At 49.3% G+C, this 16110-nt stretch overlaps 1 protein-coding gene and 1 long non-coding RNA gene across 3 annotated transcripts in view; one reads left to right on the top strand and one right to left on the bottom strand.

Annotated features, from left to right (window-relative positions):
- MYH13 (myosin heavy chain 13) overlaps positions 1 to 8392 on the top strand; it is a 48561-nt gene extending 40169 nt beyond the window's left edge. The window contains exons 32-39 of one of the 2 annotated variants that reach the window (XM_020888533.2): positions 180 to 488; positions 569 to 772; positions 2765 to 2890; positions 3169 to 3339; positions 5839 to 5943; positions 6040 to 6135; positions 7722 to 7856; positions 8299 to 8392. In XM_020888533.2, coding sequence (XP_020744192.1) covers positions 180 to 488; positions 569 to 772; positions 2765 to 2890; positions 3169 to 3339; positions 5839 to 5943; positions 6040 to 6135; positions 7722 to 7856; positions 8299 to 8313 — 1161 coding nt within the window. In that variant the 3' untranslated portion in view covers positions 8314 to 8392. Of the gene's footprint in view, positions 1 to 179; positions 489 to 568; positions 773 to 2764; positions 2891 to 3168; positions 3340 to 5838; positions 5944 to 6039; positions 6136 to 7721 lie in introns of both variants that reach the window. The other variant, XM_020888532.2, reaches the window with a different exon arrangement.
- LOC110134201 (uncharacterized) overlaps positions 1 to 16110 on the bottom strand; it is a 45683-nt gene that overhangs the window by 8004 nt on the left and 21569 nt on the right. Inside the window, exons 2-5 of the long non-coding RNA XR_011492230.1 lie at positions 8794 to 9094; positions 8345 to 8467; positions 5941 to 6183; positions 2785 to 3008 (exon numbers count right to left, since the gene is read on the bottom strand). This is a non-coding gene — a long non-coding RNA (uncharacterized lncRNA). The remainder of the gene's footprint in view (positions 1 to 2784; positions 3009 to 5940; positions 6184 to 8344; positions 8468 to 8793; positions 9095 to 16110) is intronic.

Here is a 16110-nt window from a genome sequence, read left to right as displayed (position 1 = left end):
CAGTTCCAGTTTCAGCACTAGTCACAATTTGGGAGCGAACCGTTTGACCTCTTTGAGCATTGTTCTAGTCATTTGTAAAACGAGCCTAATAGCACCCATTTTATCACGATGGGGATGAGAAACCTCATTCCAGAAGGTGGCTGCCCCAGCACTCCCAATCTTTCCTTTGCTTTCATCAGGGTTCCTTGGAGCATGAAGAGAGCAAGATTTTGCGTGTACAGCTAGAGCTGAACCAGGTGAAATCTGAACTCGACCGCAGGCTCAATGAGAAGGATGAAGAAATCGAGCAGCTGAAAAGAAACAGCCAGCGAGCAGCAGAGGCCACGCAGAGCGTACTGGATGCTGAGACCCGGAGCAGGAATGATGCTCTGAGGCTGAAGAAGAAGATGGAGGGAGACCTCAGTGAGATGGAGATTCAGCTGGGCCACTCCAACCGCCAGGTGGCCGAGACCCAGAAACACCTGCGCTCAGTCCAGAGCCAGCTCAAGGTGAGTGGGCGGCCCATGGGGGACCTGGCGGGACCTCAGCCTGCCATGGGCTCCAGTCTTACCCGTGGCTTCCCGTGAAGGACTCCCAGCTGCACCTGGATGATGCCCTGCGGAGCAACGAGGACCTCAAGGAGCAGCTGGCCATGGTGGAGCGCAGGAACAGCCTCTTGCAGGAGGAGCTGGAGGAGATGAAGGTGGCCTTGGAGCAGACGGAGCGGACCCGCAAGCTGTCAGAGCAGGAGCTGCTGGACGCCAGCGACCGCGTGCAGCTTCTTCACTCCCAAGTGAGTCCATTTTTGCTGCGCTCAGGGTCCACTCTGGGGGTCAGGAGGGATCCAGGCTCTGTGGAGTGGAGTTCCCACCACTCCTCCCAGGCTAGTGGTCAAGACCAACTTTCATAAGGCTTAGTTCTTGGGATCACATTGTCTCTAGATGGAAGATGGCTGAGCTTTCTTTTATCCAAAGATAAAGAAGGACAAATTATTGCATAAAGGGGCTGGAGAAGGCTGCACAGATGCAGTAACATTTAAGCTGCAAGCTTAGATAATTAGGGCTTCCGTGTGGCTCAGACAGTAAAATATCTGCCTGCAATGTGGGAGACCTGGGTTCGATCCCTCGGTCAGGAAGATCCCCCGGAGAAGGGAATGGCAACCCACTCCAGTATTCTTGCCTGGAGAATTCAACAGACACAGGAGCCTGGTGGGCTGCAGTTCATGGGATTACAAACAGTCGGACATGACTGAGCAACTAACACACACACTTAGATAACTAGGATCGTCTTTTGAAATAATTATTTTTAAGAAAGTTACAAAATTCCTTGTTTTATTTATTTTTGTCCATACCACATGGCATGTGGGTTCTTAGTTCCCCAAGAAAGTGAAAGTGAAAGTCGCTCGGTTGTGTCCGACTCTTTGCCACCCAATGGACTATGCAGTCCATGGAATTCTCCAGGCCAGAATACCAGAGTGGGTAGCCATTCCCTTCTCCAGTGGATCTTCCCAACCCAGGGATGGAACCAGGTCTCACACATGGGAGGCAGATTCTTTACCAGCTGAGCCACCAGGGAAACCCCAACCAGGGATCAAACCCTTGCCCCCTACAGTGGAAGCTCGAAGCCCTAATCACTGGACCATCAGGGAATTCCAAAAAAAAATTCCTTGCTTTGAAAACTAGAGAATACAAGCCAAAAAACAGAAAAATACCAACCATATTGTTAGCATTTGGGGATCTTTTATTCTAGACTCTTGTTTCTATACATAAATATGATTTTTTTTGGTAAATGTCATCAATCCTTTTGCAACTTTTTTTCATTTAACAATGTCATAATCTCATTTCTATATTTTAAAATAATTTTCTATGATATAGTTTTTTTAATGGCAGAAAAGTAGTCTATTTTAGTTGTGTATTATGACACTTTTATATAATCAGTCTTCTATGGTTTGGTATTTTTAGATTGCCCTCAATAAAAATTTTTATGATTAGAAGATTGCTATGACAAACTTCTTCATATACATCCATGATTACTATTTCCTTAATATTCCTAGAAATAAATAAACTCCTGGAAGCCCAATTTCATGGTCAAAACAGTAAAAGCGTTTATATGCTATAAATTGCTCTTTAACAAAGTTGTCCCAATTTTTATTCCCATTGGGAAAATATGTGAGAGTCCTTAGTTATTATTTGTTTTAACCTTCACTAATGTTTATGGTTGAAAATGCCTCACTTTAAAATTTCATATTTCTTTGATTACTAATGAGGTAGAACATTTTGTCATATTTGTGGGTTATTTGTATTTCGTCTGGTGTGTCTTAGCTATTTGTACTTTTGCCCTTTTTTCTGAATGGTTTATCTTATTTACATATTAAGGAAGAAAATTTTTTTTTGCAATGCAGACTGCAAATGCTTTCTCATTTGTCATCACATTTACAACCCTATGTATAATGTTTGGATCATCAGAATTACTTTTCATTTCATATAGTGAAATCAACCATTTCCCTGTTCCAACACCATTAATTAAATAATCTATCCTTCCTCAAATATTTGAAAACCTACCTTCATTGTTTATTCAGTTCTTTTACCAACAATTCTTGAATCTGATTTGGGACTTTCCATCTGATCAAGAATGAGAGTCTTTTTAAATATTTTTCACCCGCGTGAAAAATAAGAACCGAAGTATACTCAACATTAGACTTCCTTCCCCACCCAGCTCTCTCCCTTCCAATCACTGTAAGTGTCCATATGTAGCCTGAACCTCTGGTATCTAATTTTTCTTGTAGAACACGAGCCTGATAAATACCAAGAAAAAACTGGAAGCTGACATAGCCCAATGCCAGGCAGAGGTGGAGAACTCTATCCAGGAGTCCAAAAATGCGGAGGAGAAGGCCAAGAAAGCCATCACAGATGTGAGCTCCATTCTTTCGTCTCAGAGATGCTGTCTGGAGATAAGAAAGGGGCTTCTAAGCCAGGGCCTGGCGAGTAGGTCTCCTCTCCTCAGCCCCGCAGTCAGTCAATGGTGGTTTCCTGGAGAGATGGAGGAGATGGGGGGCTCAGCAGAGGCAAAGTGGGAGGGGAGCTGAGGGAGGGGGGAGAGCAGCTCGCCCAGAACCAGCCTCGCAGAATCCTCTGTGTGCCCGGGGAGGAGGGCGGGTGGCCCACAGACGCTTCCTGTGAACATAACCAGGCGGCCATGATGGCCGAGGAGCTGAAGAAGGAGCAGGACACCAGCGCCCACCTGGAGCGGATGAAGAAGAACCTGGAGCAGACGGTGAAGGACCTGCAGCACCGCCTGGATGAGGCTGAGCAGCTGGCCCTGAAGGGCGGGAAGAAGCAGATCCAGAAGCTGGAGAATCGGGTAGGGTGGCCAGAGGGGACTCTCATTCCCACATTGACAGAGGTTCAGCTGCCTCTGGCAGAACCATAGTCCCGAAACTTAAGTGGCGGGGAAGTGGGCACTGAGTCAACTGCAGGTGCCGTTTGAGGACCACGTGTGAAACTCCCTGTGAGCCAGATGTCCCCCCAACTCCTCCCTCTCTGGTCCCTACACCCCAAGACATATGCAGGCCCACTTCAGAAAGGGTATCCCTCAATACTCACAGTGTAACGACATATCACGTGTTCACATTCTATCTTTATTTAGATTCAGATCTATATAACTGGGGGTGGGGGAAACATACTTTGCAGCCATAAGGTTATACATTTGGGTGTAATTCATCAAGCTGCACTTTGATAAGGGGCTTCTCTGGTTGCTCAGTGGTAAAGAATCCACCTGCCAGTGCAGGAGACTCAGATTCAATCCCTGGGTTGGGAAGATCCCCTGGAGAAGGAAATGGCAACCCACTCCAGTATTCTTGCCTAGAGAATCCCATGGACAGAGGAGCCTGGCAGACTACAGTCCATGGGGTCGCAAAGAGTTGGACATGATTTGGTGACTAAATAATAATAAGCCTTTTTATAAACGGCCCATCCTACTTAAAATCTGCTGCTTTGTCTTCCATTCCCAGGTCTCATTCCCTTCCTGGATTTCCTAAGGTCGATTTCCTACTGTCAAAATATAACTTGCAACTCTGGTGTCTTTCTCACTCCATCCAAAATGCAGGGCGATTGGCGCTTCCCCCAAGCTAACTGTCCAGCAACTTGCAATCCACACACAGAACAATCCTGCTTTTCTTGATCTGGGAGCATATTTCATAGTCAGTTTCTTTCCTGATGATTCCCTTTGTTTCCTGTACCCTTTGCTTTTCCCTTTCGAACTGAGATGTTTCATTTTATCTGCTTTTTAAACCGGGCTGCATTACCTGTTGGCAGTTTGGAGGAGGGCTTGGAGAAGGATGTGAAACTGTCTCTGTTGTCCTCGAGAGAAGGGAGATGAAAGAGGCTGACAGGATGAAGAGGCAGCGAAGAGAAGGAAACCACTTCTCCCACAGGAAAGACCCAAAAGCATTCTTGATGCCAGCCTCCCAAAGATGTGGTCACTACACTTGTATACTTTAAATGTGAAGCCATTTTTTAGCTAAAAACTACAAGGCCACAGACACACGAGTAACAAAAGTAAATACCAGGGAAGTTAGAGATCCCCCTCCCGCCCCGCCCCCGCCAGAATTCTTGAAATGCTTATTTTTAATTATTCCCACTCCTCTTCTGTTAAAACAGATTTGGGCTTGGCCTTCCCAGGGACCCCTCCCTGATGGGAGGAATTAGATTCCATGCCACCCTCCCTGGTTCTTTGATTCTGGGTTGGCAGGGAACCCTCTACAAGCCTCCCTAGGGCGTGGTAAGGCACCTGGCCTGTCCTCCAATCCAATGCTGCTGCCCAGTTACTCAGCTCCATGAACCTTATGCAGCCCAGAGGGAATTCCTATAGAAGCAAATGTTTTATAGAACCTGATGGGAGACAGCTTCCTGGGGCGGGTATTTTCTTTTGCAGTGTTCAGAGTTGCCAGTTCCACAGGTGGATTTCGAGGTTGATACAGGGAGCCTGCAGGCCCAGAGCTGCCCTCTCTATGGCCACTGGGATTCCCAAGGATTGGCTGTCACCGCCACCACGGAAACCCCTCTGGCTTGAGGAATCAGGCCACAAGAGGTGACCTGCATTCTCAGCGGCTACACTACTCCCTCACAGCTTCAGGAAAGGCAGACACAGCTATGAAATCGATCATACCTGTGTAGCACTATATCATCAAAAGACACTTTCATAGACTTTGTCTCATTTGATCCCCACATTCGAGATAGGTTGGCAGGAATTATCTCTATTCTAAATACACAGAAATTCAAGAATTTCCCTAGCAGTCCAGCGGTTAGGACTCCACACTTCCAATGCAAGGGCCATGCCTTCAATCTTTGATTGGGGAACTAAGATCCCACAGGTCATGCAGTGCAGCCAAAAATTTTTTTTAAATAAAATAGATAAATAGTTATCAGTGATGACAACTGACCTGCTCTGGATTCATCAGCTGGACCTGGGGCTTAAACACACCTTCGATTCTCCCTGGCCCACTGTCTCTCTGTGACCCCTGCCACTGCCTTCCTCAATCAGGAATCCAGGCCCACATGATAGCCCTCACCCAGCTGCATAGCCCCTGAGGAAGGGGGCATCTTTTGCAAAGCTCTGTCCACTAGCCAAGCCACCTGCACCTGGGGCTGCTTCTGCCCAAAGAGGGCATCTTGCCATTTGTACAAAGCCACAGCATGGACTAGCGGCGGCCTTGAGAATAAAATGTGTTCTGAGCCTGAGGAGACAGCTTTGCAAAAACAAACTTAGGATCTTGAGTTCACCCTAAAAACAACCAGCACACAAGTGGTGAGAAAGGCCTGGGAGATGTGGGCTGACCCCTGTGCTCTCTTCTGGGTGCAGGTACGGGAGTTAGAAAGCGAGCTGGATGCTGAGCAGAAGAGGGGGGCCGAGGCTCTGAAGGGCGCCCACAGATACGAGCGAAAGGTCAAGGAGATGACTTACCAGGTAGGCAGTGACTCTCCTGAAACCCCAGTGGGCGCTCCTGGATCCCACCCGCAGATGCAGCGGAGAATGGGTCTGGCATGGACCCTGTGTTTGCAGGCAGAGGAGGACCGCAAGAACATCCTCAGGCTCCAGGACTTGGTGGACAAGCTGCAGGCCAAAGTGAAGGCTTACAAGAGGCAGGCGGAGGAGGCTGTGAGTATGGGGTCCATCCTGGTCCATAGGGTCCACGGCAGCTGAGGCCTGCGTTTTCATTTGCAGGCTATAAACACAAGCTCAGGAAGTCTGCCCTCTCCCTCCCCTATTCCCCTCTCCCTCCCGCATTCTCCTCCCCTTCTCCCTATTCTCCTCCCTCTCCCCCAGGCGCCACCAGTCCTGGCCCATACCCCTCCATCCCTCCACTCTGCCTTGACCCACCTGGCTTTATCCCACCCACCCTGACTCACTCAGAGCTCCCTGTCCCTGTGAGCTGACCTCAAATACCTGGTCTTAATTCATGTCATCCCATCTTACCCCTGGCCCTGGCCCCCACCACCTCCATCCTTCCTCGGCCTCCTCACTCCCACTCCTCAGTTCATGCTTTTTGATCTACTCTTGAACAAACAGTGGAACCAACAGAGAGAAAATGGTTTGGGCTGAATGAGAACTTCCCAAATACCTTCTGGGGACCCTAGGTCTGAAGGACTTTAATAGCAGAAAGCTGGGGTGGCAGGGAGGAAAGGGATGGAGTCTTTTTCTTTGATAGATGAGAAATCCTTTAGGAAACGCTGGGTTCCACAAAGTTGGAGGGTTGCTTTACTTCAAGGGTTTCTCAGATTTTGCAGGTGACGTGGGATGGACCTCATAGTGGAAGAGATGTTCTAAGTTGCAGCATTTCTTACCCTTGATGGAACGTGGCATCTCTTTTTTGTAAACAGAGCATCTCATAGGACTTGCATCCTGAGAGACAAAATCTGGGGGAGCCTGCGCCAGATAAATGATTGAATATGAGGCTTCTCTCCCTGCCCTTTGTCCTCCCTGTTCAAGAGGCTGGGGCTTCCATCCTGACCTCTGGGAAGCAGGTCTGGACTGGTTAAATGGGGGAGGATTAGCACAGCTGCAGCAGGAATAGCCAGGGCCCAGCAGGCCACCTTCATTAGAAACCCTTGGATGGTCCTCAACCAGACCCAGCCTGGCCACAGGCAGACGGCATTGGGAGCAGGCACGGGGCAGGGGGCGTGGACCATGGGTCTCTGACGCCTTCATGTGCCTTGGCAGACTTAGTTTCCTCTAAGAGCTCTGAGGGGTGGAGATGGCATAGAGGAGGGGCACAGGGGAACAGGCAAGCATCCTAGGGGCAAAGTGACGTGTTAGTCACTCAGTCATGTCCGACTCTGCAATCCCACAGACTGTGGCCCGCTAGGTTCCTCTGTCCTTGGGATTTTCCAGGCAACAATACTAGAGTGGGTTGCCATTCCCTTCTCCAGGGTATCTTCCCCACCCAGGGATTGAACCTGGGTCTCCTGCAGGCAGATTCTTTATCATCCAATCCACCGGGAAGCCCAGGAAGCCCTGTCCTGGGGGCAGCGGACCTCCCAGGTGACTGGGCAGTGCATACGGTCAGGAGCCGGGGGCATTGCCCTCACTGCTGGAGAGCTTAGCTCTCCCTCCTCTGACCTCAGGGAATTGGGGCCCAAGCTCTCCTGGTTCCCCAGTTCCCACAGAGGCCGTCAGGGACCCAGGGCCTCAGGGCCAGAGGGAGGGGCTTCCTCAGCCTCCTGGCCCCTCGGCCTTCCCTTCAGGAGGAGCAGGCCAACACTCAGCTGTCCAGATGCCGGAGGGTCCAGCACGAGCTGGAGGAGGCTGAGGAACGCGCCGACATCGCCGAGTCCCAGGTCAACAAGCTGCGGGCCAAGAGCCGAGATGTGGGAGCCCAGGTGAGAGCAGACTCCCCGCTCCAGACACCCTGAGACTCAGGACCAAGCGGCAGCCGCAGAGCTCAGAGGGCGCTTGTCAGTGTCCCTCCTGGCTGCCGGCCATGCCTTCACTGAGGTACCGCTTTAGCCAGGTCCCCGGGGGTTCCAGGCTCACAGGAGCAGTGAGGGGCCAGGAGCCAGACGCCCTACTATCCCTGCTCCTCCCTCCCTGTTGCAAAAGGCGGTGTTCAAGAAGCCCCTGCTTTGGGGGGGATTCACCCCATCTCCAGGGGCTTGACTGGTTAGGCTTTACAAGGTACAAAGAGAGACAAAGCCACGTCTTAATGTTTTCCTGAGACTCCAGCCTCTCCAGTTGCCCCGCTTGAACAGGAGGCCCGGCCTCACCTTTGCTTTGACTCATTTCCTGACTCATTTCCTGTCTACGATTCTTTTTCTCCCCCAGAAGATGGAAGAATGAGCCCCTCCCGATGCCTGTTGCCATAGGCCACCTTGGGAGAGGGAAGGTGTCCTGAGAAATAAATTCTCCTGGCCACTCAGATCTCCGGCTCTGCTGTGTTTATTATCGCTGTCCGTTCTTCCTCCATGGGGTGGTTCTCAGATTCTTGCCAGGTCTGTTGTATAAACCACAAAGAAAGAGATGTGAAAGTGGACCCTCCTGGCCCTGAGCAGGAAAGGAGGAAAATCAACTCACTGCAAGATAGACCACCAGCTCCCCAGCAGTTAAAAATAACTTTCAGATACCTGTGGGCCATTTTCTACTAGGAATTCATTACTTTTTCCAGCTCAGTTCCCCTGAATTTACAGACAGGGAAACTGGACCCAGATGGATTAAGCACTCTGTAGTTATCCAGGTTGGAGGAGCCCAGACCCCCAAGATCCCAGACCCCCCAGGCTAGACCCGCCCCCCCACGACCCCAGGGCTCTTTTCCCCAAGCACCTCTGCTTTTCCATCCCATCTCTCCTGGGGCAGTGTCTCCACTCCTCTCACACCACCCAAGCTCCCAGAACATCTTCAGAGGTAGTAGGCGCTTCTGAACACAGGATTCATTCCTAGGAGGACAGTTCCTTTGGGAAGGACTGCCCATAAGCTGGTCTGCCAGCCCTGCTTGTTCCTCCTTCCCATTTTCCTCCACATGCACGGATCCTCTCCATGGTGCTCTGGCCAAGGATGAAGAGTGTGGCTAGTCTTATGGTCGCTCCCAGAGCCCCCTGACTCTGATTAAGTTGGATTTCTTGCCCTGAAAGGATAGAAATGCAGCAGCATGAACAAGGACAGGATCAGGAGCCAAAACTAAACCTGAGCCTCAGACTGAGCACGTAGTAGCAATAGCTGCGTGGCCTGGGTTGGCCATGTACTTTCTCTGAGCCTGAGTTGCCTCAATGGTCAGACTGAGCTGTGTGGCCAGGGGCATGGACTTTGGGTTCCATCAAACCTGGATGGAATCCCAACATTATCACATACCAACTGTGTGGCCTTGAGCAACTTAAGACTAACTCCCTGGGCCTCATTTTTCTTATTCTGTAAGGCAGAGATAACAATAAAAATCATAGCTTCTCTGGGACAGATGGAGGGTTGGGGTGATGGCAAGGGGTGCAGAGTTTCTAGCTTACGATGTACCAGGCACTACAACGCACTCTCCTCTAACATCTTAGACAGTCCCTTCTCTCTGGCCTCTAGATCCCTCTTTGCATCTCATCACCAGCTCACCCCTCATGCCTTTGACACAGGGATTGGCAGCAGTGGTGGTGGCAAGAATTGATTCTGAGGTCAGGTGACCTCAGATGTCTGACATCACCATCCCCACCATCATCATCACCATCCTCAATATCATTATCACCATCATCATCACCATCATCACCATCACCATCATCCTCACCATCACCACCATCACCATCATCATCACCATCCTCACCATCCTCACCATCATCCTCACCATCATCATCAGTATTATCACCATCCTTGGCACCATAATGCCTAAACTTAAGGACTGAAAAGGTCCATAAAAAATTATCTCCTTCAATCTTCTCAATATCATACACAAGGAAACCGAGGCCATTCTCAAAGTCCCCAGACACCAGATCATAGTCCTACACTCCTGCCACCCCACTGCATCACCCTCCCAATTAAAATGATAATACAATTTCAACTCTGCAGAACTATTCTGTAAGATGCTGAGGATCCATGTGCCCCATTTTCGTCTTTTCCACAAGGGTCTCCCAACAATCCTGTCGGGAGATCAGGCAGGTATTAACACCCCCATTTACTAGCAGATGGGCTGTGGCTTTTCTGATGTTGAGAAGGAGCTGAGCTGGAAGCCCTTCAGACTCACCATACAGCAGAGTCTCACACGGCGGCCTTCCCCTGTGTGTGCTGAAAGCCCTGGGGCTGACCTTCTGGGTCCCAGTCCCACCCTACCACTCACAGCTGTGGGATTTGAAACAAGTTACTTCATGACTTTGAGCCTTTGCTGCCACATGTAAAGTGGGATGTAACGATGTGCTTTAGAGGGTTCTTCCAAGAAATAACTAAGAATGTGCAAGAAATGCCCTTGGTCTGGAGCCAGACACATAGTTTATACTCTGGTAATGTGTCATCACAGTGGGCAGGGGTGACACATGACCTCAGAGGGCAGGTGGAATGTAAGACGGGTTCAGAGCAGGGCTGGGGTTTGGCTGTGTCTCCATGGGGATTCCTCTGGTTTAAGGACCTAACATACCATGCACTTGAGGGGCATTAAAAAAATTTCCTGTGGAATCACTTCTTTCTGACATTCCAAAAAAAGCAGATATGAATTCCATCTGCTCCAACACTCCCCAGTTCACCTGGAGCTGCCTGGCATCTCTGCATTCGCCCCACCCTGGTTCCCCAGATCTCTAGCACATCACACTTTCCAGAAGGCCTTGGGAAAGTCAGGGAGTGTCTCTGAGCCTCAAAGTGGAGCAGGAAGTCCTGGAATTTCCTACGTCAGGATGGAACTGTTGAAAGATTCACACCTGATGCATGTAAGAGATTTTCCTAGCAACTACCCAAATTAGACATGTTTTACTAACAAGAATGATAATAATAACGATATTATTAGCTGCTGCTGCTGCTGCTGCTGCTGTTAGTTTAAAACCTAGCCACCAAACCTGGGCCTCAAGTTCTGGGGGGCCTTGGACAACAGAGCCTACCCTGACCTACTGGCCTCTTCAAAACAGAGCTTTGCTGCCACCTCCTGGCGGTGGAAAGACAGGCTTTTCATTATACAAATGACCCAGAGATCTTACCCCTCGAGTCTCAACATTAGACATTCAGAGTCAGAGGTGTCCTTGGGAAACAGGATCATCCCATCCAGGTCCCTGGTTTTGCAGATGAGAAAATTCAGATTTGTGATAGGATCTGGTGACCCCCACAGGATGAAGTGTCAGAGACAAATGCCCAGCTCTCAGGGCTCCAAGACCAGGGCTCCCTGTAAGTGAGTGTCCGCAGAAGAGGACCCTGCAGAATCTGAGATGGAAGCCTAGGACTGACCGGGCTGTGAGTAGGCCCTGGTGATGGCCCTGGTAGCAGAGGGTGGGACCATGGTCAAGGGTTTTCTCCCAGACTTCACTCCCCTTGTCCCAGAAATTGCTGCCATACTGAAAAAGAAGGGTTGGTCCTCAGAGAAAAAGGCAGTGGGCCTCCACAAACACCCTCCTACCCCTAACAGGGTGGGTGACCAGACCCTGGGTGTCTCTGAGATGAAGGTGGCCTGTGGAGGTTCCAAAGGTAAGTCTGTTGGTCCTTCTCCTAGGCCCCAGACAAAGGGAACACCCAGGTCCACAGTGAGATACTCAGGTCAAGACCTTTGCCATCTGACCCTTCAGACCCCTCCCACTTTTCTCTTGTCCCAAAAGAGGTCAAAGAAACACTGCTTTTCCTTGCCCTCTGACTTTGGGTGGGTCCAGCCAACAGGGAGCTAAGACAGAAAAGCAGAGAGAAGAGCAGGAAGAGGGCATTTATTCCCTGCATCCTCCCTGTAGGCAAAGGCCCCACTCTACCTGGCAGCCCACTCCCCAGCCTGCTCTGTCACCATCTCCAGTGACCAGTCCCCTCCCCCTGTTTGCACCCCGGAGCGCTGCCTCATCCCTGTGGCCTCCCTGAACCTTCCTACATCTCTGCGAAGAGTCTCTTCCTCAACACCCCACACGTTATACTGATCTGGGTGTGGCATCTGCTTCCAGCCAGAGCCCAGCTGGCACATGCCCCGCCCTGTTCCATGGCCCTTTGTGTGGGGTCAGCTAACCACACAAAGCACTGCTTCGCTGTGCCCTGTGTACCTCTCCAGGTCATAAATCCCATTCCGATCGCTAATGACCCGTTCAGTTTCATTGCACACTTCAACTTTGGCACAGGCCTCCTGCAAGATCAAGCTTTTGGATCTCATCCAGGTCCCTGTTTTCATTTAAACCTGGGCTCACACCAATAGCTCTTGAACCCAGGAAGACGCAGTTGTTTCCTGTTGAGATCTAAGTGGCATCAGTGATATCCTGGAAACAGCTTGCACCAGCTCACAAGAGCCAGTTATGAAACTTTTAGGAATTTTGTGAGCCAGTTCTTAAAATTTAAATTTTATAATTTACTTATTATTAAACTTAAATTTTATAATTTTACAATGAGATAAATTACAGCTCTTCCTCAACTTTCATCATAAATTGGAAATACCGTTTACTTGGAAATGCAGTTAATATGTCAAACCTACCAAACCATTATCATTTAGTTCAGCCTACCTTGAATGTGCTCAAACACTTACATTAGTCTACAGCTAGGCAAAATCATCTAACACCGAGCCCATTTGAGAGTAAAGTGTTGGCTATCTCATGTAATGTATTGAATACGCTACTGAAAGTGAAAAACAGAATGACTGTCTGGGTGCAGAAAGGCTGTAAGTATATCAGTTGTTTCCCCTCATGACTGCATTGCTGACGGGAGCTGTGGCTGGCTGCCCTGCCCAGCATCAACAGAGGATCAGACTGCATGTCTCTAGGCCAGGGAAAAGATCCAAATGCAAAATTCAAAGCACAGTTTCTACTAAATGCATATTGCTTTTCTAAAGTTGAAAAATTGTGAATCGAACCATCAAAAGTCCAGGAGTATCTGTATATTTAAAAAAAAAAAAAGGTAATAAAAAATCAACATGGAGACTTCCCTGGCAGTCCAGTGGTTATGACTCTGTGCTTCCAATGTAGGAGGCGTGAGTTTGATCCCTGGTAGGGGAACTAAGATCCTGCATGAAGCTCAGTGTAGCAAAAAAAAAAAAAAAATTAAAAATCAATACATAATACTGCAAAAGATTGAAGGAGGAAAGGATGGCAGAGGATGAAATGCCCATCACTGATTCAATGGGCATGAATATGAGCAAACTCCAGGAGACAGTGAAGGACAGGGAAGCCTGATATGGTGCAGTCCATGAGGTTGCAAAGAGTCGGACACGACTTAGCGCCAGAACAACAACATAACTAATCCATTGCATTTTATTATGATCTGTGATTTACAACTAATAAATCTGTGTGATGGACATACTCTCCAGTGGTTTGCTACTTACATCTCTTTCTATCTCCAATTTTGGGACGTCATGGGGGATTCCGAACCCGGCCGAGGTGGAAATACTTACACCACAGAAACTGGCAAACACTTTAGTGCAGGGCTTTTTATCTCTTTGCTTGTTAAACAGTCACCAGCACACCACTATGTGGAACCAATGAACCCAAGTAAAGGCAAAGCTGGAATTTGTATATAGAGATACTGGAGGATGTAGTGGGTGGGCCAAGCTGACCCTCCGTGTTTCCACCAGTCCTACCAGGCCAGCTGATTCAAGGCAGCAGATTGAGAGAATTTCTCAAAGCCAAGAATTTCCTCCTTCAGAGTATGGGAAGGTGGGGAAGACAGAAAGGAAATGTGGGCCAGACCATCATAGTCCCAATTCCACAGCTATACCCTGGGTGTAGGAACTCATTCAACTGTGACAGAGTCAGCTGCAATGTCTAGGCAAGAAGGAAGATTTACTGGTTCACCTAAATGAACATTTCAAGGGTAGTCAATCTTCAGGCTGACTGGGCTCACAGAAGTGTCATTGGATCTAGGATTTCAGACAGTTTCTTATTTTTCTCTTTCTTTCCATCTCTCCATTCTGCTTTCCTCAAACTTAACTTTATTCCCCGGAAGCCTGCTCCTTTGTGATTACAACATGGCCAGGCTTGTATCCTGTATCTTCCCATCTTATGCTAGTGGCCTAGGAGCATCTTTTTTTCCAGGAGTTCCTGCAAAAGCCGAAGGGCTAGACTTCCCTGGTGGCTCAGTGGTAGAGAATCTGCCTACCAATTCAAGAGCCACGGGTTCGATCCCTGCTCCGGAAGATCTGACATGCCTCAGAGCAACTACACCCACGTGCCACAGCCATTGAGCCTGTGCTCTAGAGCCCGGGAGCTGAAACTAGTGAGCCCACATGCCACAGCTACCGAAGCCCTTGTACCCTAGAGCCTGTGCTCCACGACAAGAGAAGCCACTGCAATGAGAAGCCAGGGCCCTGCAACTAGAGAATAGCGCCCACTCGTTGCAACTAGAGAAAAAGTCAGCACAGCAACTAGGACACAGCACAGCCAAAAAATAAAAATAAAAACAAATAAATATATATATATTTCTTAAGCTGAAGGGCTGGTTCTCATTGGCCTGGATGGTCAGGCCTGACATTAGGAGATGGCAGGAGGATGGAGGGTTTTGACTGGTCAGTTCTAAGTCATGATGGTTCAGCTGTACCCAAATCCAAAGTCAAGAGGGGTGTCTCCTATTCCTCCTATGAGGTCAAGTTCCTACTCCCAGGAGAATCAGTATAGATCACCTCAACTTGCTGCTCATGACCAGGGCTCACAAGCAAGGGGCCATGGGCTTTGCTGAGTCTGATTTCGGTTTTGGAATTGGACTGCCTTCCCACACGGTCACTGTGAGGACAAATCCATACACAGCAGCCAAACCCCTGGCACAAAGTGGGCTTCTGAATGCCAGTTGGCATTTCCCTTTCTTCTTTGTTTGTCTCCACGAAAGAGGCACCATGGCCGACAAAAGGTTCTCCCTCTCAGAGTCTAAACAGGAGATCCCTCTTGGACCCAGCCGGCACACAGACCCAGCAGACATCCCTCGTCCTTCAACACTCCTGCTAAGAGTGTAACTTCTCATAACATCACATCATTTCCTCCCCCGCCAGTGACCTGAATTCCAGGGTGGGCCTCTCACCACTGTCAGGAGGAGGAAGAGACTGTAGCTCAGAGGCACTGCCCCGCGGCCAGGGGCTTCCTGTCCCATGAGTCAGGAGGGAGAGGTCCGAGTGGGGCCAGACAAAACATCTGGACCCCGATCAGAACCCGGCTGGGATCTGGACCAGGCTGGTGGCCCTGCCGGGGCGTGACTCCTAGAGAGCAAGCAGACGAGGCTTCCAGCCAACAGCGGACGGACGGATGGAGGGACTCTCACACACTGGGAGCTGTTATAAGCTCCGGGAGTAAATTACGGTAATAAATAATAAGGCTTACAAGTGCCTTTCTCTCCGAGGAATTACAAGTTCATCTCAGACCTCAACCACTCCACTGAGCGCCTCCCAACGTTCGCCTGCCTCACAGCCCTCACCATTCCTCTCCAGGCCCTTGGGTTTTCATAATCACCCACTTCCTGTTTCTCTCCATCACTAAACTGCCACCTCTTCAAGAGCCAGCACCCTCTTCATCATCTTAGAATCCTCCAGGGCAGGTGAGGCAGTCCACAGAGGTTGCCAGAATGGATCAATGTTCATAACAGCATTTTCATAACAATAAAATACTTGCAGGGCTTGTCAGAATTCTCTTATTGTCTTTATTACGCTTGTTCTTTTATGGTATTCTCTGATAAAAGCTTTATTAGATGAATTTTCATTATACCTCAAAAAAAAAAAAATTGCAGGCCTTCCCTGGTGGTTCAGTGACGAAGAATCCACCTGCCAATGCAGGAACCGTGGGTTTGAGCCCTGATCTGGAAAGATCCCACATGCCACAGAGCAACTAAGCCCATATGCCACAGCCTGTGCTCTAGAGCCCAGGAACCACAACTACTGAAGCCCACACGCCCTAGAGCCTGTGCTCTGTAACAAGAGAAGCCACCACAGGGAGCAGCCCAAACACTACAACTAGAGAGCAGCCCCCACTCACAACTGGAGAAAAAAGCCTGCACAGCAACAAAGACCCAGCACAGCCAAAACTTAATAAATTA

The sequence above is a fragment of the Odocoileus virginianus genome, chromosome 17 (genome assembly GCF_023699985.2).
Source record: "Odocoileus virginianus isolate 20LAN1187 ecotype Illinois chromosome 17, Ovbor_1.2, whole genome shotgun sequence".
In the NCBI taxonomy this organism is placed as follows: domain Eukaryota; kingdom Metazoa; phylum Chordata; class Mammalia; order Artiodactyla; family Cervidae; genus Odocoileus; species Odocoileus virginianus.
Note: the sequence above shows the minus strand (reverse complement) of the source record. Positions and strands in the feature narration are given on the sequence as shown.